The sequence below is a fragment of the Octopus bimaculoides genome, chromosome 19, assembly GCF_046866305.1.
Source record: "Octopus bimaculoides isolate indiv1 chromosome 19, ASM4686630v1, whole genome shotgun sequence".
NCBI lineage: Eukaryota > Metazoa > Mollusca > Cephalopoda > Octopoda > Octopodidae > Octopus > Octopus bimaculoides.
The window spans coordinates 49,070,664-49,097,381 of NC_142946.1; the positions used below are offsets into that span (position 1 = coordinate 49,070,664).

The 26,718-nt window shown below is 35.5% G+C and overlaps 2 protein-coding genes across 13 annotated transcripts in view; both read left to right on the forward strand.

Moving 5' to 3' along the window:
* LOC106878098 (uncharacterized) overlaps window positions 1-26,718 on the forward strand; it is a 53,101-nt gene that overhangs the window by 1,899 nt on the left and 24,484 nt on the right. For all 12 annotated transcript variants that reach the window (XM_089337625.1, XM_089337628.1, XM_089337631.1 and 9 more), the window contains exons 2-3: window positions 14,272-14,417; window positions 21,588-21,811. In XM_089337625.1, the coding sequence (XP_089193751.1) occupies window positions 14,272-14,417; window positions 21,588-21,811 (370 nt within the window). The remainder of the gene's footprint in view (window positions 1-14,271; window positions 14,418-21,587; window positions 21,812-26,718) is intronic.
* On the forward strand, window positions 15,285-16,143 carry LOC149131863 (uncharacterized). Its single transcript, XM_089337817.1, has 2 exons — window positions 15,285-15,615; window positions 15,727-16,143. Exons 1-2 carry the CDS (start codon window positions 15,374-15,376, stop codon window positions 16,055-16,057), a joined length of 573 nt encoding a protein of 190 aa, XP_089193943.1. The 5' UTR covers window positions 15,285-15,373; the 3' UTR covers window positions 16,058-16,143.

A 26,718-nucleotide genomic window follows, 5' to 3' on the forward strand; every position in this document is an offset into this window, starting at 1 on the left:
GGTATGGCTGTTATTGATATTCTTCAGGTCTTAGAACATACCAACGTGATCCCTACTATTTCTTGCATGCGAAATGACTGTACATGATGGATTACCTTTGAGTTTGATGAAATGGGAGAGAAAAGTCTGCGATAAAGATAATGAAAGAAATATATATATATATATATATATATATATATATATATATATATATATTCCATAATTAGTGTTAGCATTGTATTTACTTTTTTTCTTTTTTACAATGATTTAAGAGAATTTTCCTGGAGAATGTGACAAAAGTTATGAGTGCGAGGTTCTATTGAAAGTTAAAAACTTTGAAGCGATTAGACCCTGGATCCTCAACCAGAAATTGAAACCTCAGTCTGAATGTTTCCTCAGGCTTGTTTTCATTGTTCACTGGATTTGCACTTAGAAATTTCAGAGAATCAGGTGTCACTTTCAACATTATCTGATGAAAGTGACAAATACTGTGAATGAGATGCGCTCTGCTTTTCACTACCCATAAACCTAAATAAGATAACGGCGTTTGCGATGTGGTTGTGTTTAGTTATATATATATATATATATATATATATATATATATATATATATATATATAGACACATACATACATACTGACAGATAGATAGATGTGTGTGTGTATGTACATGTTTATATACTTTTGTATGACTTGATGTGAAATAGTGTGTTGAATCAGATATTGTTATTCATACTTTACCAATTAAACACACGCCTTATGCGTGTTTAATTGGCGAAATATGACCTATCCGAAGTATTATAAAATCCGAAGTATTACAAGTATTACAAATTTATTCACAGTATTTTAGTTAGTGATTTTTCATTGCTTTAAAAATGCCCGTTCTTTTAACTTAATTGCATTTCATCTTATTGCTCAATTTATATATATATATATATTATTGATGTTAGAGCTTCATTCATGTTGCATGTCTTGCCAGCGTTCTTCCCACATGCATGCCATATGTATACTTATGCATATACACTATAGGAATACATGATACAATAATATCAATACCATGTAAAACATGCTCTCTTAAAGATAGCGTGTTCGCACTATGTGTGTGTGTGTGTATTGATTTTTTAAAAATGATCTTCGAAACAAGAATCTTGTGTTCTTCACTTCCTATCAATTGTTTACTCTGACATTTGACTATTTTCCCCTTCTCCCCCACCTAAAACTCCGCCAACTACCAAAGATAAATCTCATCTCGTGTATTTTCGTTTTGTTGTACTGTCACAATTATCTCCCCACCTTTTTCTTTCATGTAAACACACACGCACACACACACATATCCATCTGTGTGTTAAAAATGGGGTAAAAACAAAATATGCAGTGTGGAATTTTGGCTGAAACCTGCAGTCAAATATAATGATAAAGTGTGACTGTCTGCTATCTTTTTTTTTTGTATTTACAAAAATAAACTAATCTTCAGTATTTGATCGGGAAATGATAAAATATCTAAACTCGCCTCGTTTGTTTACGAAATAATATTTCATATAAAAATATTGATTATTTTGAGACTAACGCTTCAGACCAACATCGCGTATGGAAATACCATTTTTTTTTGTCTGTACGTGAAAACGATCTTTGGGTCTTCCCATCCTCTCCAGCTATTTTTATTATGATTTGTCTTTGTTTTTCCTTTCGCAATCCACATGGAAGCTTATGTTTATAAAGCTGGATTATTAGAATTATGTGAGAGCGCCATAATAACAGTCTTCATATTTTGTTTTTTTTTGTTTTTTGTTATTTCTCTTACCTTCGTAGTCGATATTTAGAGTTTACATCATCCTTCTTATTAAATTATGGATGCTGTGCGCAAATTGAGTTTTAGATAGACGTGTATGAGCATTTAAATTCATTGTAATCTAATTCTGGAACATTATTCTGTAACCAATGCCGAATAATTGAGATTCCCATAATCATGAGTTTTTCAACCCTTATCGTTTTAAAACAACTTCTTCTTCTTCTTCTTCTTCTTATGGTGGTGGTGGTGATGGCGAACTGGCAGAGTCGTTACGTTCTGAGTTCTAATTCCTTCCAGGTCAACTTCACTTTTCATCCTTTCCGTGGTCGATGAAATAAGTACCAGTTAAATACTGGTTGATGTAATCGACTCTCTCCCTACAAAATTTCAGGTCTTGTTCCTGTAGTAGAAAGAATTAATATTATTATTTTAGATGTGTCTAAAAATATGGTACATTCCACCTTTCCTTTTCATTCTGTATCATCCTACCAGAGGGATCTAATATTCTTAGATCTATCTTCACCGTTTATCTCATATTTTCCTCTGTCAGTCCATGCTGGTTTTTCACCCAGTTCATTCGGACCTGCAGTCATCAGCTGCTTTTTAATATCCATTGTTTTACCTTTCATGTAACTTGGATATTCATTTTACCATACTCAATTTGCTTTGCTGATCAATGCTCTCATCTCAGTATCATGTAGCACGACTTTCCTTACACATGTTCATTACAGATATTGCTATGTATAAACACTTTGTTACTGAAAGATGTAACAGCTTCCTGGACTTTTCACCACCTTCTTGTAGTTACTGTACATTCAGTACATCCACCTTATGTCCTAGTTTGGTCACCTCAATAAAAAGCACGTCAACTGCATCTAGCGTGCCATCGAAGTAGTTCGTAAATTTCATTTATATTTTATACATTTAAAGTACTTTTTCCAGCTGCATAATACATATCTGATATTAAGTGCAAGTTCCAGATTTAAAATCATGTCTATGTATATATACTCTTTTACATCTTTTTGAAATACTGATTATGTTTGTTTTTCTCTTTTAATTTAAAAAAATTAAATTGGAAATTTTATTAATTATGGATCAGTTTTTGACATATTAGATCTAATATGTTGCTGTGCTAAAACCTCACTTCAGAAAATATTGCTAAAGGAATATTTCAATATTTCAATTTTATTCATGGTATAGGCATAACTGTGTACTTGAGAAGTTTCCTTCTCACTGTGTGACACCTTGGGGGTAGTGTCTTCTACAATAACCCTGTGCCAACCCAACCAAAGCCTTATGAGTGAATTTGGTGAATGGAAACTGTAAGAAGCCCTTCATGTGTGTGTGTATTCTTGTCTTAACATCACATGGTGGTTGCAAATGTACATTGCTGTCATACAAGCAATGTTGTTCACTTTCATTCTTCTGTGAAAAATATGGCCTGACTATGGGGAACTATTACCTTGCTTTGAAACAGGTGATGGTTAGTGACAGGAAGAGCGTCTTGCCTTCACAATTCCAACTGATCCATGTAAGCATGGAAAAACAGATAAATGGTATATGATGGTGATAGCATTTCTCCTGTTATTATTTCTAATTGTTGAAGGTAGCATGCTGGGCAAAATGCTTAGCAGTATTTTGTCTGTCTTTGCGTTCTGAGTTCAAATGCTTCTGGGGGTCAATAAAATAAGTATCAGTTGAGCTCTATGGTTGATGTAATCGACTATCCCCTTTCCCCAAAATGGTTAGTGGTATTTCACCTCTCTTTACATTCTGAGTTCAAATCTTGTGAAGGTCCACTTTGCCTTTCATCCTTTCAGGGTTGATAAAATAAGCACCAGTTGAACACTGGTGGGTCAGTATAATCAACTAATACCCTCCCCTCAATTTACTGGCCTTCTACCAAAATTTGAAGCCATTATTATTATTACTATTTTTTTGTCTGCTACAGAAATTTCCTAATGTAAAACTATGTTAAGTAAGAGGCAGTTTAAAAGAAGGTGCTTTCTTTATTGACGAATGAGCAGTGTTCTTGTAGAGCAATAAAAACTTCCAAATTTCTATCTACTGTTAACCTTCTTGAATTTGAAACATGATTACTTTGTCAGTTGTCCTGTTGATTTTGTCTCCTAGAACATTTGCTTGAGGGCGGTATGATGTAATTCTTTGATGTTGTATACTCTATAGAACTAAAAAAAACTTTGTAACCTTATAGCTTATAAATTGTGGATTACCATCAGAAACAATTCATTTTAAAATTTCCCAAGATGTAAAAAGAAATTCCATGCAGCTGATCAAAGTATGAGTTCCAGTTGATCTGTGGCCAATATGATGTTGTATCTACAATAGCCAAAGGATCTTTCCTATTGGGTACTAGCCCAAGTCTACATATAGTTTCTGCTATATGTTTGGTCTTGTAAACATTATAAAGAGGTTCCAATGGGTCAAATAGTTCTCAAGTGATACATCAACGTCATTGTCATCATTTTAATGTCCACTTTCCTATGCTTGCATGAGTTGGATGGAGTTTGCCAACATAATGTAGCAATCCTGGTTGAGATGAATGTTACTGTTGTTTAACCCCAGGAAACACAGTCTCCGGCTGGTTATACAACACAATATCTGTGTCTTTTTATTTTTGAATAGGAGAGTTCAGCATCTCCTCTTAGCAATTAGATTGGATTTGATTGCCTATGTTCAGTCCACTGCAGGATGAAGGCTTTAGCATGTTCTCTCCACCAACTGCAGTCTGATGTGGAGGCTGTGAATTTGCGCTTGAGATCATTTTGATGAGCCTACTCTGCCACACTGGCTCAATATGGCTTGGCAGAGGTTATATATATATATGTAATAAATGTGTGTGTCTGTGTTTGTCTCCACCACTGCTTGACAACTGGTGTTGGTTTGTTTGTGCCCCAGCTTGAGGCAGCGCCTTGAAGAATCCAGTGATTGAAGCAAATAAAAGTTAAAAGATAAAGATAGCAAAGTCTTCCTTTTCAGTTTGCTAATTCCATCATTTAATTTTCATTAGAATTTTAGATGCTTAGGAAATAAAGTGGTTTTCACATTTGGAGTCATATGTCAGTATGGTTTCTGTTTCAACAGGATGTGTATCAACATAGAAATTTACTGTTTAGTGTCAAATTGTGTGATATTGTGCCTTGTTTTAATTCTTGATATTTTATACTTTGTTTATTACTCTTCCTCTCACTTTTGTCATTTTTCGCTATGTATTTATCTAAATAGATAAATGTAGTATGAAATAACTAAGAAAGTTGAGTTTTCCCTAAAAGCATATGAATTTGGTGGGGGGGGGGGGGGGTTGTAATGTTGGGGTCTTTCACAATGGTAATCTTATTCTCTGGATTAACTTCTTAATTTGAAACAAAGCCAAGATATGCTACCTTTTGTGGTACAATGTGAGACCATTGTTATATAATATTAAGTGTCAGTTTAACGTTATGTCTTTGTTTTGTTTTGTTTTTTTTACTTACCATAGACTAGAATATCATTACTTATGTTAGGGTCATGTGTATAAAAAACACCAAGAAACTGAATGATTACTTGAGATACTTGGAAGAGATTACAAAGTAACAAAATCCACCGGCTGGAAGAAGCAAATATTGTTATATGACATGATCATGGATCTAATATCACTTGGTGATATTCCATATTAATACTTAGTTTTGAAAAGAAGCATAATCCATTCAGTGTTTTAGTACCTTTTCAACAGTAGGTATTGGATATCTGTATTTGGTCAATATAGGTCTACGCACATATGAACTTTGCCATCTTAGTTTGGCAGTGCTACACAATGCAGTTTTTAATGGTGAAACTCACATTGTACAGCCATCGACTTTCTCAGTGATGCCTGGTTGTAACAAAACCTTCATTTCCTTCTATTTGTTTCTTTATATGAAATGACATCCATGTGAATATCATATGAAATGGTATTCATTTGAGGTTGTATTGCAGGTTTTATATAATTTTTGATAATTTTAACATCAAGTTGTTTAATTTGATGCTTTTTTTTTGAAAACTTCAAGGAATTGTTTAGTAATTCAGTCATCTTTTCTTTCTGAAAGAACATTTAACAAAGCTTGTCATACCATGTAAGAAACATTCATGCTCCAATAAATAGCCATCAGTTGTAGATTTAGTAACAAATATCCTATTAAACATTGCTCCAGAACCATCATTTGAATGGTATGAGTATTCCATTAATTTTTATTTGTTGTTTAGTGTTGATCACTATCCTAAGTATGAAATATAAACTCATTATCATTGAATGACAGTACGTTTTCCATGTAAATTATTTCAGCCACTGTTCATGTGGTTGTGAGCAAAAATATTACTTAGGTTATGAAAACTATGATTTCCTTATGACCGGTTTTTAAAATGTTACGGTGTAACTGTGTGGATAAGAAGCATACTTTGCAACCATGTAGTTTCCGGTTCAGCCCTACTGTGCCAATTTGGACAAGTGTCTTCTGCTGTAGCCAAGTAAAACAATGCCATGTGTATGTGTATGTGTGTGTGTGTGTACATATACAGGGGTTGGACAAAGTATTTGGAAACACCTTAAAATTTCAAACAAATTTATTTTAATATGGAGTAGGACCGCCTTTGGCAGTAATTACAGCTTGAATTCTATGAAGTATGGACTCGTACAAAGTTTGAATTGTTTCCGAAGAAATTTTTGTCTCTTCTTCACCTAAAACAGTCTCCAGTTCTTGTAGTGATGATGGTGGGGGATATCGACTCCTTACTTGTTTTTCTAAAATGCACCATAAATATTCAATAATATTGAGATCTGAGGACTGTGGTGGCCAGATAAGATGTTCAACTTCACTAGAATGTTCCTCGTGCCATTCAGTAACAACTTTAGCTGTGTGAATTGGTGCATTATCATCCTGAAAGATTGCGTTTCCCCTCAGAAACAGTTCCACAACCACAGAATAAATTTGATCAGATAAAATGCTTAAATAGTCTTAACTATTAATTCTGCCATGAAGGGAAACCATTGGGCCGGCAGATTTCCAAGATATAGCACCACAGATCCTCCTCCGTGTTTAATAATTGGAAGTCTGGGTCAAATGCTTCTTTTGGCTGTCTCCACACATATACTCGGCCAGTGGTTGGAAATAAGGTAAAGGATGACTCGTCCAAGAAAATAACATTCTTCCACTGCTCTAGGGACCAATTCTGTAGGTTTTTACTCACTCTAAACGCTTTGCAACGTTTGTTTTTGAAAGTAGTGGTTTTCTGATTGCAGCCCTCCTGTGAAATCTGGCTTTGTGCAGCTCCTGGTGAACAGTTTTTGTGGAAACTGGGTTCTCAAGGTGGTCATTGAGCTTTGCAGTAATTTTGGGAGCTGTACTTTTGTGATCCTTTCTAACAACTCGTGTAGGAATCCGAAAGTCTTGGTTTTCTTCCGGAGAGGAGGTTTTTCCCTCTTTCTCAAAGGCTGTCATTATTTTCAAGACAGTACTTCTTGATTCACCAAACATTTTGGCTGTTTTTGTTTTGCTAGCACCTGCCATACGAGCACCAACAATTTGACCTTTTTGAAAATCTGATAGATCTGTCATTTTAATGAATTTTAATTACCTTTTGCTGATGATATCTGAAAAGAAACAACAATTTTAGCAAAACATATTAAGCAACACTAATAATAAATCAAAAAACAAAAATAAACAAGCTTAGATATTTCAAAATTATGATGCTAGGTGTTTCCATTATTTTGTCCAACCCCTGTATATGTATGCAGTGTTTGTGTGCACTGCTTGACAATTAGCGTTGTTTTGTTTACATCTCTGTAACTTAGTAGTTCAGCAAAAGAGACCAATGGAATGAGTACTAAACTTTAAAATAACTTCTTAGGTTGATTTGTTCAATTAAAACCCTTCAAGGTGGGGCGCCAGCATGGTCGCAGTCCAATGACTGAAATAAGTGAAAGATAAGGAGAGCAGCAGATTTTCCCTTTTGTCAGACTCAGAATCAGAATCAATATGACATTGAAACAATAATCTATAATAGAGCTTTTTTTATAATCATTGATTTGAGATTACCTGATTAAATTGATATCTTCATGTTGGATAATAGATATAAGCTGTCTTCTATGAGTCATGTTTGTTGTTTAAAGAGATCATTTATCTCCACTAGTTCCATCAACTTTTTAAGTATGATGTTGAGTAGCTGCAATGATTTTCTTTTCTTAGTGTAACTGGTTTTCCCAATAAATTGATCTACTGTCACGTTATCAGTATCAGCTCTATTAGAACCGTTTGTTTTTAGCTGGCTAAAATATATACATTAAGGTGAAGTATATCAGAATATGCTCATCTTGTTAGTTAAATCTTTTTGTAAGATATGCAATATTAATACACTCACATATGATCTCCTGATCATTGTGTTGGGTCATTTGATATAGTAAGCTTGTAACACAGGTGCCAGCATGGCCTATTATTTTTTTTTATGAATATATATATATATGTATGTGTGTGTGTTTATGTATGTATATGTGTATGTGTATATATATATATGTTTGTGTGTGTGTTTACGTGTGTGTGTATGTATATATATATATATATATATATATATATATATATATATATATATATTTGTATATGTGTGTATGTGTATATATCTATATCTATAAAAGAGAGTTTGTATGTGTATGTGCACGTATGTTCCTTATGCATTCCAAAACCGAGTTGCCGATTTTGATATATGCGTATCAAAATATTCAGTACTATTTCCACTACCAACTAAACTTTGTTTTCCTTGACATATTTGCATTACAAAAATTTGAAATTGGTCTTTTCCATAAGTCAACTATCGTAAACATTTCATACGATGACATCACATTTTCTATATGAGTTGTTTCTAAAGAAAGGTGCACCTATCATGCTCTTGATGAATTTCAACACACCAACGACTATGCAATGGTACAAGATTGACTACCTACAATAAGTCATGTCCTACAAGCAACCATTACTGCCGGCTGTCATCAAGGAGAGATCGCATACATCCCACACATGCCCCTTATTCCCTCAAATGTGTCATTTCAGTTCATGCTCCTCCAGTTCCCAGTGTGATTGTGCTTCACTGACAATCAACAAAGACTAGGGCCAAACTTTAAAAATTGTGGGTCTCAATTTACAAATACCCTGCTTCTCTCATGGACAGCTATATGTCGCATGCTCTCGAGTTAGCAGTACAGATGACCTGTATATTTATTCTATCGACACTTGGCTTATTCAAAACACAGTTTACCTAGAAGCATTGTCGGCTTCACTTAACATATGTTGAAGTGTGCAGTCTGCCCAAACATGAGAGCTGAAGCAGCTTTCTTTCCATGTACCTTACTTTCTGCAATATGGATGCCTCTACGTCCTCATACATCATCCAATTCTTTAAATCCGTAAGTCTAGGTCATTTTCGGAGCAATGTTAGGATTTCATTCTAATCTAAGCTGCCATTCTGCATGTTTTTGATGTCAATGATTTCAGCATTGTTCATCCCAAAATGACCAAAAAAACATGTTTATGAAGAAGCGTTGTTTGTTTCACACTCCTCATGTGCCAATTCTGCCCATAAGAAAGAAACAAATAATACAATGTGGCTGTAGGTCATATAACACCCTGGCAACGCTGAGATGCACCATGGCTGTGTGTAAGGAGCTTGCTTTCCAATCACATGGTTCCAGGTTCAGTCCCACTGCTTGGGACCTTGAGTAAGTGTTTTCTACTATAGTCACAGATTAACCAAATCCTTGTGAGTGAATTTGGTGGACGGGAACTGAAAAAAAAAAACTTGTGGTGTGTGTTTGTATTCATTTCCTACCACTGCTTGATAACTGGTGTTAGTTTGTTTGCATCCCTGCAACTTACTGATAAGTATTGGGGTCGATTTGTTAGACTAAAAAAACTCTTTCAAGATGGTGCCCCAGCATGACTGCAGTCCAATGACCGAAACAAGTATAAGATAAACGTGTGTGTTTGTATGTGTGTCTCCTTGCCTTGACATTGCGTGATTGTTGCAAATGAATGCCATTCATATCCAATATTCTCTAAAAACGTGCCTGGCCTTGGGGGAAATATTACATTGCTTGAAAGCAGGTGAGGATTGGTGACAGGAAGGGCATCCAGCCATAGGAAATCTATCTCAGTACTCTCTGTCTGATCCATTCAAACATGGAAAATTGAGCGTTAAAACAATAATAAAGATATGATGATGTGAGTTGTGTGAAGCATGCAATACTGCCATGGGTGATGACAAGCTGGTAATTGGAGCATTTCAACTCTGTGTGAGTATATGTGTGTATATGTAAAAAGGGAGGTATGTGAATGTGTGTGTGCAATGGAAGTGGGATGGTGAACATTCAACACTGAAAACAAAAATCAAACAGCGTTTCAACTCTAAAATACTACAATTAGCCGTCATTTTTGACGGCACGGGGCCAGCTAGTGTTATAATAATGTTGTAGTCTTCCTGAATTGAAGGAGTTATAAAAATCCTATTAGCGTTGAACGAATACATTCCTTTGTATTTCTGTCTCAATTCTGAAGGGCTGAACTTCAATTCTATGCCATATTTCATATCTATGGCCAACTTTTAAATAACCCAGTCCACTTGGCTGTTATTGAGCCCCCACCTACCCAACACACACACACGCTCTGTGAGTTGTATTGTTATTTTAAACCTGATGGGTATTTTGCTAATTAGCAGTACTGAATTTAGTGTTAAGAAGATGCTATAACAATATGCAATTGGGAATGCAAATGTATTAATTTTGAAAAATTGCAAAACACATTCAAATATAGAAAGAAGAAAAAAACTGAAAAATTCAGGTAGTGTACCTAGAACGAGTCAATTTATTAAAGCCCACCTCTCCCAAAACTATCATCATCACCATTATTTAATGTCCACTTTCCATGCTGGCATGGTTGGACTGTCTGACTGGAGTTGGCTAAGTAGAAGACTACACCAGGCTTTAGTGTCTGTTTTGACATGGTTTTTAGACACTGAAGCCTGGTGCAAACTTCTGCCTGGCCAGCTCCTGTCAAACCGTCCAACCCATGCCAGCATGGAAAGCAGACATTAAACAATGATAATGATGATGATAACTTTGAGATTGGTGGGGGGTGGGTTTTGATAAACTGACCTGTTGTGGGTACGCTACCTGAATTTTTCAGTTTTTTTTTCCTGTATGTTTGAATGTGTTTTCTCAACATTTCTTTCTCATCTTTGGTTGTTACTTGAATTTTTCGAAATTAATACAGTTGCATTCCTGATTGCATATTCTTGTAGCATCTCCTCCTCTTTTTTTTTTTCTATAACTGTATTGGTGTTACAATACATACTCCAGCTCTCTAACTCTCCAACTGTCATATCCTGGTTGTTTATCTTGATCAAAAGAGGGATGGTCAAGAGGATGTCTGCTCATGACTACAGGGACATCTAAAACCATTAGAGAAAGCAAGGTTCCTACTTTTGTGAGTGGATTTGGGAGATAGAAACTGAAGTAGATGTACATGTATGTATGTTGTTTGCATCATAAGAATTCAGAAACTTCGAGACAATGTGAAATAGTGCCTTGAACTTGAAGTAGATAAAACTATATTTACAGAAGATGTGGGTTCTTTCCAAAGAGTTTTTAATCTAATATTTACATGCTATAATTTATATCTTCCTCTAATTTGAGTTCAACAATTAAAAGTAAATTGTGTGTATGTGTGAGAGAGAGAGGTGGGTGCTGAAAAGTCCCTGGTTTTGTGTAAAAGGAAATATAGGAGGATCAGTTAATTATGATTTTATTCAACGTATTCCCCTCTCAAGATTCACACACTTTTTGCAGCGGTCCTTCAGTTTTTCTAAACCCTATAAAAAGAACTTGGAAGGTTGGGCCTCCAACCAAGCCTCTGTAGCAGAAATCATCAAAATAGAGTGAAATTTCATTCCCTTGAGATATTTGGTCAGTTGTGAAAAGAGGTGATAGTTGGAGGGTCCAAGTCAGAAGTGTAACGTGGGTGGTCTACTAATTAGAAAACAATGTCACATGTTTTCCATAGGGTTTCATGTGCTGTGTGTGCTGGTGCATTGTCTTGCAACAGCTCAGCTTTTTATGGCATTTCTACTTCAAAGCTTCATGTAGTTCCTCTAACAGAGACATATATTCTGCATTGATGGTGCAACCCTTAGACAGGTATTTTATAAGGAGTACTTTGTTTCAGAACATTGAAGCCAGAATCTTTCCAGCTGACTTCAGGGTCCAAAACTTCTTGGGACACAGTGAACTGCTGTGGCACCACTTCATTGATTGCTGCTTGGTCTGCGCATCATAATGATGAAGTCAAGTTTCATCCATGGTGACTAAATGAGACATAAAATCACCCTCTTCTGCTTTAAACCAGTCCAAAATTGCCTTTCATGTTGTCACTCTGATGTGCTTCTGATTTGTGTTCAAGCATTTCAGCACCCATTTTGCAGAAAGCTTTCTATGGTGCATGCAGTGGAATTGGATCTGAGCCTATGTGGTGCCAAATGAAGTTCTTGATCAGAAATTAGCACAACTTTGTATAGTTTCAGTTCTTAGTGTATTAATATTAATATTAATATTAATGGTGCAAACCTAAGTAGTTTCAGTTTAACTTGAGTATTAAAAAATTCTATGTAATTGTGACTCAACGATGCCAGTGCTATAGGCAGAAGGAGGCTGTTTGATTAAGAAGCCTTCTCCATCTGCCATGTGGTCTTGGGTTCAGTCCTGCTGTTTAACACCTTGGGCAAGTTCCTCTACTATAGCCTCAGGGCATCCAAAGTGGTAGACAGAAACTGAAAGAAGCTTTGGTGTATGTGTGTGTATTTGTTTGTATTCTTGTCTAGACATCATACGATGGTTGTAAATGAGCATCATCATTATGCAAGCAAGGCTGTTCGTTTCCAATCTTCCTGTGAAATACATGTCTGGCTGTGGGAAAATATTGCCTTGCTTGGAAACAGGTATGGGTTGGCAACATGATGGGCAGCCTGCTGTAGAAAATCTGTCTCCATAAATTCTGTCTGATTCACGTGAGCTTAGAAAAGAAAAGATTAGATGACATTATGATAATATAACTCAGCACATGGACTAAAACACATTCAAGATAATACTTTTATTTTATTTTATATTTCAGTTTTCCGAGTTTTTTTTAATTACTTATTTCTGTTTCAGTTTTTATCTACGCATGCAATTATGTCCATATGCAGTAACATCTAAATTTATTTGATGTCTTTTATGTTTCTTTATATGAACATTTTGTTTTATTTCGTTATTGTTCAAATTAAGCTAATATGGAAAAATGGACAGCAGATTATAGATATTAGCTAATTATGATTATATAGACTTCGCTTTGTTCTCAACAAAGAGTGGAAATACTTCTTTATAGCCGACTTGAATCTGATTACAAAATCAATTAAACACCAGAATGGTTTGAAATGTTAAAGTGGTTAAGATGGTTACTGGTGTCAACTTAGAGCAGCAAAAACACCACATTCTATAGACCACAAGTGAAGCAAAAGCATTAGAATTGGACAGTGTTGTGTGGTAAGAAATTTGCTTGCCAACCATGTCACTCTGGGTTCAGTCCCACTGTGTGGCACCTTCAACAAGTGTCTTACTATAGCTCCCTCTGACCAATCAAGAGCTTGGGAATGGATTTGATAGACAGAAACAGAAAGAAGCCTGTTGTTTGTATATGTATATGTGTGTTACTGTTTCCTTGTCATGACATCGTGTGATAGTTGTATACAGGTGCCAATGTTACCCACTGAGGGACATGCTCAAGCAACTGACAAGCAAATCCTTGGTATTGAGCAGAATATTTGCTATAATGATATTTCTGCTTCAGCATCAGACATTGTAGTCAAAGATATGAAAGAGACTGGTCACAGGTGTAACACCTTTGATCACAGGTGTACTACTTGATCGGGACTGACTTGGGGTTAAGCAACAACTGGTTTATATTTTTATTGGCAGTCTAGTGCAGTCCTCTGCCTGGCCAGGTTCTGTCGAACTGTCCAACCCATGCCAGCATGGAAAGCGGATATTGATGATGATGATGATGGCAGTGGAAGAGTGTTAGGCAAATGAACTCTAATAAGAATTTGAACTCATGACTATAAGGTATCAAAATAGCATTTAACAAAATATTTGCAACTGAGTAAAGTTGTTGAGCACTGACCTAAATGTTTCTATTGTATTTAATTTTGTCTGTGTCCTGAATTTAAAACAAAATTCTGCCAAGTTTGACCCTACCTTTCATTCCTTCAGAATGCTGATAGTCTACAGAGTGACTGATTTAAAAAGTTTTGCTCATCTGTTGTTGGTATATGAGGATTTTAGAAAAGAAACTAAACTGTTAAAATTTATTTACTCTTTTCAATATTCCTGTTGAATTTATTTTAATGATATTGAAATAAATCCTGTAGTTGGCATATTTTTTTTCTTAATGTTTTTTAGAGAATGGATAAAACAGCATATGTAGAAAAGTGCCGCAACTGGCTTTTAACAAGGGCATGTCCATTTGGTTCAAAATGCAAATTTCTTCATGGTCCCTTTTCTGAAGAAACAAATGGACCAGAAAATCGAAGCCGATCTTCAAAAAGGTATTGTCTCTCTCTCTCTCTCTCTCTCTCTCTCTCTCTCTCTCTCTCTCTCTCTCTCTCTCTCTCTCTCTCTCTCCCTCTCTCTCTCCCTCTCTCCCCCCCCTCTCTCTCTCTTTCTCTCTCTCTCTCTCTCTCTCTCTCTCTCTCTGCTTCTCACTCCTTTCATATAACCTTTTATAATGTGATTTCAGGTGTTCCTTGTACTGAGAGTAGTCTCTGTTATTTCTAACATAAGGGACGTAACTTATAATGTTCATGCTCTTCCTAGGCTTATAGGTGAGGTGAAATGACTACATTGTAGGGTTTAAATCCTTACAGCGTTGCTTGGTGAGGAGGGTAATTGTTGGGCACCCTGCAGGACAAAAAATGAAACCTGTCAAAGGGCGGAGGAACTACTGTAGTCATCAACGGCCATCCAACATTGTGTGTTAGGGTAGGATGGTACTCTTTTGCTTTGGTTAGCAACCTTCCTAGAAATAGTGTCTTGATAAAAATACCTTAGGAGTTGATGGATTTACCTATTGCCTGGCTTCACTCTCCTACCTAGCTTACTGGGTTGAATAGAGGCTGAGTAATTAGCCTTGTTTCTGGTAAGGGCTTTGAACACTGGTGTTTAGCCTCTGATGAGCTCCATTATCCAGTTCATTTGGTCTTCATATTTCTCTGTTCTTGTTGATCTTGGTGAGGGTACTGGATTGTGTAGTTTTCTGGTAGTCAGGAGCCCAAAATCTCTGGTGGCGCATGGAGAGGTTGCTCTATCCACAATTGTATAATATTGGTGTATCTGTAGTGCCATGTTACGCATGGATGGGGGTCCTGCAGCTCCATCCGGTGGGCTTTCCCGAGGTGACACATCGTCTGCTGGAATATTATAGGGAAGCTGATTACTTGCTTACTTAAGGTGGAAATCATCCCTGGCTGGTCTTTTTTTTTTTTTTGTCTTAATAAATTCAATCATGGCAGTCTGCAGTAAACAAAATCACAAACCAGACTCAGCTAAATCACCTGCTCGTTTTACTATTACATTCCCCAATATATGTAGTCTCCGTTCTAATCTTATGGATGTTGAATCTTTTCTTGCTCAGAACTCTCCTGACATCCTTGCTTTGAATGAGACAAATCTTAGTCCTGACATTTCAAACGATTTTGTTGTTCCTGGCTGTCTTCTTCTCTACCGGAAGGACTCTCGCAATCGTATGCATAGCTTGGGCATCTTTGCTCGTGTCATCTTCCCATCATTTGTGAAGATCTTGAGGATACTCCGCAATCTTTCATGTGTTTTTTGACTTTCTTTTCTGCACTCAATTAGCTACTTGTTCTTTCTCTATCGTTTTCCATCTTCTCAAAATTGTTCTTTTATGCGGTCTGTTTCTGACAGCACCAATAAGGCTCTCTCGTTTCATAACTCTGTGAATATATTCGTCTTTGGTGATTTTAATATTCACTATGAAGAGTGGCTTAAGTTTTCTCATAACACTAGGGCATCTGGCATTTTTGCACTTTCTCAATCGCTCACACAACTTGTTGACTTTCCTACTTGCATTCCTGATCATGATGACCAATCTTCCCCCCTCCTTGATCTCTCTTTGGCATCAAATCTTGATATCTGTAAGGTTTGTCATGATTTTCCACTCAGGTGATCTGATCATGTTGTTGTTTCAGTTAACGTTTCACTGAATTGTTCTGATGCCAAGGAGTCCCCAATTCATTGTACTCTATTCAGCTATGTTCGTGGTGACTGGGACAATTTTTATTACATTCCTTGGACCAGTATTTTTGCTAAACCTGTTGAGGCCTGTGCTGGGGAAGTTCCTACTTGGATTTCCACTGGTGTTAACACCTTCATACCATCTCGCAAATACCAGCTGAAATCGCATTCCTCATCCTGGTTTTCTCCTGCTTGTGCTGCTGCTGTTGCCCATCATAATCATTTTTTTCCACCAGTTTCAGCGAGATAATTCTGCAGTGAATAAACAGCTTTTTACCAATGCTCGCAATCATTGTAGGGCTGTCATTCGTGATGCTAAATCAGACTACGAGCAGCACATTCATGATCGTATATTATCCCAGAAAGTAGGCTCTCGTGACTTCTGGAGAATTATTAAAACTCTTAGAGGTAACAATAAGTCTTCTATTCCTCCTTTATTCAACGAGCCTGAGGTCCTGACATCTAATGATAAAGCAGAAGCCTTTGCTCAACTGTTTAGTTCTCACTCTCTTCTCAGTAACTCTTCTCATCCATTTCCTGATGTTTTTCTCAAAACTGATAAACTGTTACACAGTTATCATATTACTTCTGCTAAGGTTGCAGCCATTGTGGCACGGTTGGATCCATGTAAAGCAACTGGACCTGATGGTATTCCAGTCATTGTTCTTCAAAAGTGCTCTCCTGAGTTGTCTTCTGTCTTATCTAGGCTCTTCCGAAAGTGTATCTCCGAATCTTGTTTTCCTTCTTTATGGAAATTCCCAACTGTTCTTCCTTTCTTTAAGAACTGTGGTGATCAATCTAATCCTCATAATTATAGACCAATTAGTTTACAACCAATCATCAGTAAGGTTTTTGAGTCCTTGATTAATGACTCTCTTGTAAAAATATCTTGACTCAAATCGTTTATTCTCCGACTCTCAATATGGTTTCTGTGCCGGACGGTCTATTGCTGATCTTCTCACTGTTATATCCGAGCATGTTTATTGTGCCTTGAATGTATCTGGTCAAGCTAGGGCAGTTGCTTTTGATATCTCTAAGGTATTTGATAGGGTTTGGCATGCTGGACTTCTTTGGAAGCTCCAATCCTTTGGTGTGTCAGGTTTCATGCTGAACATCATCTTCTCTTTCCTTTAACCCTTTTCTTTATTGTATTTATTTTGAGATGCTCTGTGTTTCTTTCAATTACTTTAAACATAACAAAGAATTCAGTAAAATAACTTAGTTATCGTTAAGCTAGTGTTAGGAACATAAATTGTGACTAAGGTTTGGTGGGATATTTTAATTCAAAACTTATGAAAACAAGACATTTGTACTCAAGAGCCAGAGCTGGTTTCAGCCGGGTTGGTAACGAAAGGGTTAAGACCATAGGATCAAGGTTGTTCTTGATGGTCAATCTTCATCTAGTTATTCTATGAATGCTGAGGTTTCTCAAGGATCTGTCCTGTGCCCAACTCTCTTTCTTCTTTTTATCAATGATCTGCCCGACCATATCATCTGTCAGCTCATAGTCTATGCTGATGACTCTACTTTGTACTCTTGTTTGGACAAATCTGCCAACTTGTCTGATATGGTTGAGATCACTGCTAACCTTCAGAATGATCTTTGATCTGTTGTTGAGTGGGGTAGGAAATGGCTTGTAACGTTTAATCCATCGAAAACCAAACTTTTTTCAATTAATCGCTTCAGACATTCTTTCTCATCGGTTTCAATGGATGGTATTGACTTACCCGAGAGTCGTTCTCTTCTTCTCCTAGGAGTGACTTTCTGTAATGATTTTTCTTGGAGAACTTACATAGGTCCACCATTCGCCCCTGCATTTAGTACAGTAACAAAAGGGTTAGATTGTATTGCTCTAGTCTTTACAGCCATGGACTATGCCTTGCATATGGCATATCTTTTCAATCAAATAAACAGAGGTGGAAAAATTTAAATGCTTTAAATCAGGGATGACTTGTCAACTTCTTTGCTAGCAGGCACATGCCTATAAAAATTTGATCATCAAAAGCTCTCATCCAAATAAATAAGAAGCATGCTATAAAACGTTAATAGAGATCCTCACACTAAAAGGTTCCTTGAGTAAAAGTATATTAACCCTTTTGGTACCAACGTGCATGAGTTCACCTTTAGTTCTGTGATGCTAATTTCCTGTTTTAAAGTGATGTAAATGGAAATCTATCAAAATTTCATGTTAATTTATATTTTAAACATCAGCTTAACGACAAGGTTATTTTACTAAATTCTTCATTATTTTGAAAATTAATGGAAACAAAAATAAGTATTCCAACAGCAATATGATAACATAAGGGTCAATAGTGGTTTGTCTCTATGTGGACACCCTGTCATATATTGTGGTCATATTTAGCTGTATTTTCTGTGTTCTGGAATGGATATGAAATAAAGCCTTATGATTTAATGTCAGTCATGTTGTAGGTAGTATTTCCCACAAGAGGAATTGAATTCATCATCATCATCATCTAACATCCATTTCCTATGCTGGCATAAGTTTGACAGTTTGACCCAGATTCAACAGACCATAGGGCTGTGCCAAGCTCCAGTGTCAGTTTTGGCATGATTTCTACAGCTGGATGCTCTTCCTAATATCAACCACTTCATAATGTATACTGGGTGCTATTTCTTTTTTGTGCCACTGGCACTGCAAGCCAATGCTTTTTGTACATTAGTTTTTCAATATATCTCCTGTGAACAACAGTGAAATTATACTACTCTGCGGTGCCTACTTAGTGCTAAATAGACTTACTTGACTGTTGAGAATGAAATGTTTTGACCAGAGATATAATGCATGCAGTGCTAGGGACAGTGTAAACTATCAACCTCTTGACTGGTTATCCGGTAGTCTGTCCAATCAGGCATCCCTGCTCTTAGCTTAACCCTTTAGCATTCAGACTACATCGCCAAAAGCAATGCTTTTTTATTCACATCGTTTTGAATTAATCATGCATTATGTCATAGCTTCAACATTTCAATGATGTGATTGTTTATTTTTAGAATGACACTGTGGGGTAGGTGTGAAAGGCTAAATCTGAACATAAAACAAAATGTTTTGGTCAAATATGGTTGGTTAAAATACTAAAGGGTTAAGACATTGGTCAGCATATGTTGTCAATATTTTTCTGTTTGTGTTTCGTTGTTGTAGATTAAACTTGCATAACAAGAATAACAGTTGTTTGTTTTGCTAGCTTGGTGATATAATTAATAGTGAAAATAGAGCTGAAGATAGCAGTGATTAGAGAAATATTATTTTGCTACGGTCTACATATGTAAAGCTTTAAACTTATGCTTTCCTAACTATGGAATGAAATCTCACACAACATTCTTGTTATTCATAAAACTTATAAACTATGGAACAAAATCAAAATCATAATCAGTTATAGACACAATATACATATATTATTTGTAAGACAATTGACTGATAAATAAATATGTTCAGTTGTGATGTGTATATTACTTATACATATTTATATATTTTTTTTAGAATCTGTAGCATGGTGATAGTACAGTATTTTATTCACTGGGACTGTGGACTCATCCAGCCATAGGCAGTTTTCTCAGATATAAAAATGTGTATGTAGTACAGCATATTAAGATTTGTTAAAGCAATTCCTTTATAATTGTACCACTGCAGATTATTACAGATAGATAACTTTGATTTCCTCCCATACTTGTTAACAACTTCTCAAAGTCGAAAGGATGACAAGTGTGTAGCAAAGAAAAGTTGTTCTCTCAGACTGAACCTTTAGCACTACCTATGTGGACTTTACACCATCTCATATACATGAAATATAGATGCATTGAGTGTAAAGTATTATAAGTCAGTAGTGTGTTAAATACCCTTTGGTACATACAGGCCAAGGGAGATTTGGAGCGAGTGATCACATTGGATTTGAAAACATTGGGCTTCCCAAAAGAAGTGACATTGGGTCAAAAACTTGAGAGAAATATTAAAATTTATATTTAACCCTTTTATTACCATATTCCTGTTGAAATACACTGTTTTTATTTCTGTTTAATTTTGAATCTAACGCAGAATTTACTAAAATGACTTTGTCATTGTGAAGCTGGAGTTTGGAGTATAAGTTAATATGAAATTTTGATAGAATGTTTTTATTTAAAAAGTGAACCAAGGGAAAATCTCAGGTGGGTTGGTATCAAAAGGGTTAAAAATCTTAACGTTTGTTATTGCCCACACTCAGCAGGGTGTGTGCCAGCACAGTGGTTTTGGCATTGCTGATTTGCCACTGTCTTCTTTGGCATCAAACATTTTAAGGTTTCTCTTGATCTTTCCTCCTTCCCTCTCTTTCTCCGTGTGTATGAGGAAAAGTTAAAGTGCTTTTGCCAATTGTGTTCAGTTGATAAATTATTGTCTCCCACTCTGTTTGTTTGTGTATATTTCTGCGTTTAGGTGTGTCTGTATGCATACGCGTGTGTGTGCTTGCTTGTCTCCAGCAATATGTCCAATCAACCATACCAAATTGTCATCTTCCAAACAGCTGTACCCAATTGTTTCATTCTTTAATCAGCCCTTATGGAGAATTTTGACCATTTTTTATTATTTAGATTCTTTAGTTTTCATCTGATTCTAGCCATAGTAGAGTACCGTTCTAAGTTTTAGTGTAAACATTTGCCTTTAAAAAAATTTTTTTATTCATCTTTTTTTTTCCTTGACCTTTTACTTACTTTCATATAACATATATTCTATGTACTGTTCATGCAGGTTACTTTTTCTCATAAGTTGTAGTGTACCTGAGTACTATATACCATAAGTTCATTATTATTATTATTATTATTATTATTGAGAGAGCAGCACATGCCATCTAAGTGACACGGGGTACAAATACATGAAGCCCGATATACCCATCATGACTATCCATCTGATAAGGGTACATGTGTATCACAACCATATGCATGTGACATGGTGTTCTCATATTAAAGTAAACTGTGCATGACCTCACAGGTGGGGGGGGGGGCCCAGTTAGAATTTTCTTCAGGTCGAGTAACCCATTATGCCCAAAAGGTCCCCAGATAAGGTTTGTTTAAGGATGATAAACGAAACACCCATGTTTTCAGAGGTGAATTATTCAAATCCCAAAGAATTCCTCTCAACACATGGCTATGTTGCTCCCCCACTACTTCTGCTCGTGATCAGAGATGCACTTATCATCAGCTACTAATGGTCATGCAACTGATGAGCAAATCTCTGGTATTGATCAGAATATTTGCTGTAGCCTATCTTTTATACCAAGACAAAACACGTACATGATAACACTTCCAATCAGTTAAGGCCTGGTACTGCATCAGGGCAATTGAGCAGAATATTTGCTGTAGCCCATCCATTATACCAAGACTATTATCTACAGTTTATATGAAAAAGAATTTTTAGAATTTTAATTGGCGTAAATTCGTGTCAGGTGTTATATATTTGTGTATTTTCTCTTTCTTCACAGACATGAAAGTGATAATACTGATGATATCAAGCTGAAATTAAAAAGTCATCGAGACAAAGGTAGTGACCGCAAGAGAAAGACAGATAACTCTTCCACAGAAAAAAGAAGCCACAGCAAAATAAAGCATGAGAAGGAAGGCAAAATCAAGTCCACTGTAGTTGTTAAGAAACCTGTGGATCCTGAAAGTGAAATAGATAGTGAAGAACCAGAGGAGTGGTCCGAAGGTAAGCTATTTTGAAGAAAGCCAGCTCTGTCCCTTGGTCTTGTCTTGAGACAGAAAGGTTAAATATAAACACCACACTAAAAAAAAAAAAAAAATAATCAAAAAGCCACACAAAAAAAAAACTTCTCTTGAAGTGACAGTTACAAAATCCTGGGGAAAACATCTCATGAAGAGGATGATGATGATGATGATGATGATGATGATGTTGCTCACTACTTGCCACTTCCACTCCTTCAACTTGTGCAGCTATGTTACCTAATTGACTCAAATCTTTGCACGTGTTGCCTTTCAGTAAAGTGGACCAGATATTTGGCTGTGGCACCTGACAGCAGCGGCTTCAACTGACTCTCTTTCTCTCTCCCTCTTTCTCTCTCCCTCTTTCTCTCTCTCTCTTTCTCTCTCTCTCTCTTTCTCTCTCTCTCTCTCTCTCTCTCTCCCTCTCTCTCACTCGCTCTCTCTTTCTCTGATTTCATCTATTTAAACATTCTTAACTCAGTATTTGTTGACTCACCTGAGTTGCATCTGACGATTTCCATAAACATTTCTGAGCCGAACATATCAACATATATTCTGTTTACCCTCCAAAGTTTATTTTTACATATTTTTTTTTTCCTTCCTCACAATTCAAGACTTGATGGGTCAGGGAACCATTGATTAATTCTTAAGAGAAAAACATTTAAAATCTGCTCTTCATTATTCACAATTCAGAGCTTTCATCTTAGTGAAAGTTAAAATTTGCCTTTTAGTCACTTTTAAATAACTTTTTGCCTTGAAAACAATTTGGGTTTCTGGATATGTAATTGTCTTCTTAGTCCTTTCTATAAAAAAAAACTGCATTTTAGTATTTAAAATCAAAAATATTCACAAATCCTGGATAAAATATTTTGAAGTTCTTTGGCTTCAAAATAACTCCACACAAATAAAATTCTGCTTCTGAAGAAAAATTTTAGGGCTATGAACTATTTTTCTAAATCATGTTTTTATTTATTCTAATCATTAAACAAAACATCAATCATATCATTACTTTTCTTCAAAACAGATTGTTTTCCTTTTTTTTTTTCATACAGTTTCATCATCATATTAACTGTTAAACAAGATAATTATATCTTCACATTAACTTTTTTAGACTTGTTAGTATACATTCCATTTATGTGATTACATTTCTGACATTTATAGATGAACATTTTCTAAAGAACCGAAATAACATTTAACAAACTACAAACACAAAGAACAAGTGCTTCTTGTAGCTATAGCTTCCTCTTTTACAATTTAAATATTTAGTATTAATTCAACAATACAAAACATTCAGAAAACTTTGAATGATTGATTGCTTATGTGATACCAAAAATGAAAAGAAAACAAAGGAAAAACATTGATGGAACATAAGAAAAATTATTTACCAAAGAAATCACAACTTATTACAACTTTCTTACTGATTTATTAATTCTCTTCATTTCATAAAAAGAAAATTGCTTCTCTTCAATAATTAAGAGTTCCACTACATCCAGTTACTGTGTGGGATTGCTATAAACTCTTTACAGCTTTTTCTTGGATGCACATTTACTCAATCCTCTAAGGATGAGTTTGTTAAATAACTGAGATAGGACAATGAACACTTGCAAAGGAGAAATAGATATCAGATGCAGAGAAGTTTGTAATACATGGAAACTAAGATTGAACATGGGTAGGGAAAAGCCTGTCCACATGAATATGAAACATGAGCCAATGTGATAATGATGACATTTTATTTTCATTGTCTTGTTTGATGTTATCCATGGTGCTGTGACATTTTTTTTCATTCATATAATTTCCATATCTTCTGTTATCCATTGGCTTGTGACTTTCTTCATTTCTATTTTATTTTCAACCATTCAAAACAAAGAAAATGCAAAAAAAAAAGAAAAAAGCAAGAAAAATCCTTCAAGATTCAATTTAACCACAAAGACTGAATACAAATTCTCTCCTTTTGCTATTGACTTTTTTTTGGATTACTATTATTTTGTGTTAGTGCTCCCTACATACATACACGCACAAAAATATATATATACACAAAACAGAACAAAACTCTGTCACCTTTCAGTTTTTTTCTCTCCTCTTGTCTTCGTTATCTATATAGCTATTGCTAATGAGCAATATCTAAATCAACAGAAACCAATATTTCGGTCTTCCACACACTGCATGAATTCAAATAGAAGCCCAGTTTCTTACATCCACTTGTAACACACATACATGCAAAAAGAAGAAAAAAGAAATCAAACAGCTCATGAAAATCTTCAATACTTTGTTGGGCTTGTGTTTTGTGTATTTTTTTTACACAACATTATTTCACAACATATTGCTTTAGCCTCTTCAGTTCACCTATTCCTCTTTGACATATTTCTATACTGATTCCAGTATTAAATTTCATTCAACAACATTTTAAAACCATAACTAAATCACAACCATAAATTCAACAACGATTTTCCCAATGATCCTTTTGCCACAAACTTTCCCGAACCAAACATTTTCTTGTTTAAGATTCTATATTTTTCTATTTCCTCATCGGGCATAGCATGCTCTGTCATAACACATTACAGTCTCTCTATATTTATATCAATAAGAAAGCAAGTTTGTTGAAACAAGTTGCATCTACAGGAACATATGCCCTGGAACTGAAACTGTTGCTCCTAACCTTGTTACCAAACATTGTTTCTTTGGGGAAAACAAATTCATTCCAAGATCCCTGTCCCCTCCATCAGTTTTTTTGTTTGTTTATGAACAACTTTACAAAGATACATAAATTTATTACAAATTTCAACAAAATGTGTTTATTTCATTATTCTGTTGACTGAGCTCTTACTTACCTGGCATTTTCCCCTTTTACTTGTTGCAAAACTAATTAGAAATGAAAATTTCAGCAAATAATATTCATTATAGTTAAGGTACAAAAATCGTTCCTGAATGAACTCAGCTATATAACTGTTCATTTATGAAGATGTATTTAGGTAATCAAGCTTTTTTTTTAACTTCAATTCATATAATTTGGTTATTTCTAAGTTATATAATTAATCTTTTATTTCAATGTGTATGGTTGTAAAGGGTTTGCTAACTGGTATTAAAAGGTTAATATTGAGTTTGAGCATGTACACATATATTCTCATTTGCATCTACATGCACATACATGAATGTGTATAGATAGATATTAATTTCCCCTCTACACTAGTATGACTGTAGCTCATATATATCTTCAGTTCACTACTTGTAGCAACAAACTGATTCTCCACATGGTATTCTGAGTTAGTGTTAAGAGTTTTAGTGAAGTATATGGTGTACTGTACAGGTCAGGTATGAACCATCAGTGTTTTGGCTTGTGGGCTAACACCCTAGCCACTTGATCCATTGGCAGTCTTCTTTCAAAGCATTTGATGATAATAATAATAACAATAATGGTTTCTGGTTAAGGCACAAGGCCAACAATTTTGATGGGAGGGTGTTACTCCAATGACTGGTACTGTATTTTTATTGTTCCTGTGGGGTGGGATAAAAAGGAAGTTGACCTCTGTGAGATTTAAACTCAGAAAATCCAGAGCTGAAGACGTACTACAAGGCAGTCACTCTGATGCTTTAACAATTGCCAATCCTAATAATACTAATAATGATTTCAAAGTTTGGCACGAGGCCAGCAAACTCAGAGGAGGGGGTAAGTCGATTACATTGACCCCAGTACTCAACTGGTACCTATTTTATCGACCTTAAAAGGATCAAAGGCAAAGTCGGCCTTGGTGGAATTTAAATTCAGAACGTAGACAAACGAAATGCCGCAAAGTATTTTGCCTGGTATGCTAGCGATTCTGCCGGCTTGTTACCTTTTGTCTCTGATATCTCAAAAGTTAAAGGCTTTGATATAGAATTTTAAAAATATAGATTCTTTAAGGATATAGCATTCAAGATATATTGATTTATCAGACATATATCAGCTATTTTAATCTTTTATTGGTTTCATTCATTGGACTGTGGTCATACTGGGGCATCTCTTTCAAGGGTTTTAATTGATCACATTGCTCCCAGCCAGCAGTTATTTCAATCTGGTACTTATTTTTATTGAGTAACTAAGTTGACCTTTGACACAACATTGTTATTTTTAACTAGTCGTATTGCATGAATCAAGACATACACATACACACATGTAAATGGTGAGCATCTGCATACAAGATTCCACTAATCGATTCCAAAGATTTGGTGAACCTGAGGTTATAGTAGAAGACATCCAAGGTGCTGTGCAGTAGAATTGAACCTAGAACCATATGGTTGAGAAGCAAACTTCTTAACCATGCAGCCATGCTTTTGCACCAATCCGTAGGTAAGAATTTTTGAAGAGAGTAAACCTCAAAGTAACTGTTAGAACCTTGTTCTTTCTGATGCAGGTTTGAAGCAAATTTAACATGTCTCCTATGGAAGTGCAAGGAAAGAAAATGGTGTCTTCAGCGCTGTTCAGGGTCAAAACCCTTTGAATGCAATTCATTCCGAAGCTGTCTCTGCTTCTATGATATGAATGTTTATTTGAAAGTGTTCATTTATAAATCAAATTCTTCCATTATAATTTTATGGAAGAATCTTTTACTAATATACGTTCCCTATACCAACTTGATAATGGAAAAGCTATTTATTTGACTAACCTCTAGTTTATTTTCAAAATTTATTGAAATATAGCTTGTGTATTTCATTATATAATTGATGAAAGTAACGGAAGATGAATTTAGTACGAATCTTTAAAGGCGCATACTAAATCCATCTTCTGTTTCCTTCATCAATTATAATCTCAACAAACACTGCGGATTTCCTGACAAGATCCTGTGAAAATTATATCGTAACTGTGGATAGCATCAGGCAGCCCATGGCGAATGTGCTTTAATCGGCATACTAATAGTC

Bases quoted from the DNA above. Each gene is read 5' to 3' on its own strand.
- LOC149131863 (XM_089337817.1), top strand. From the start codon at position 15,374: ATGGCAGTCTGCAGTAAACAAAATCACAAACCAGACTCAGCTAAATCA. The intron at 15,616-15,726 runs GCATAGCTTGGG...GCACTCAATTAG, and splicing joins AAGGACTCTCGCAATCGTAT to CTACTTGTTCTTTCTCTATC.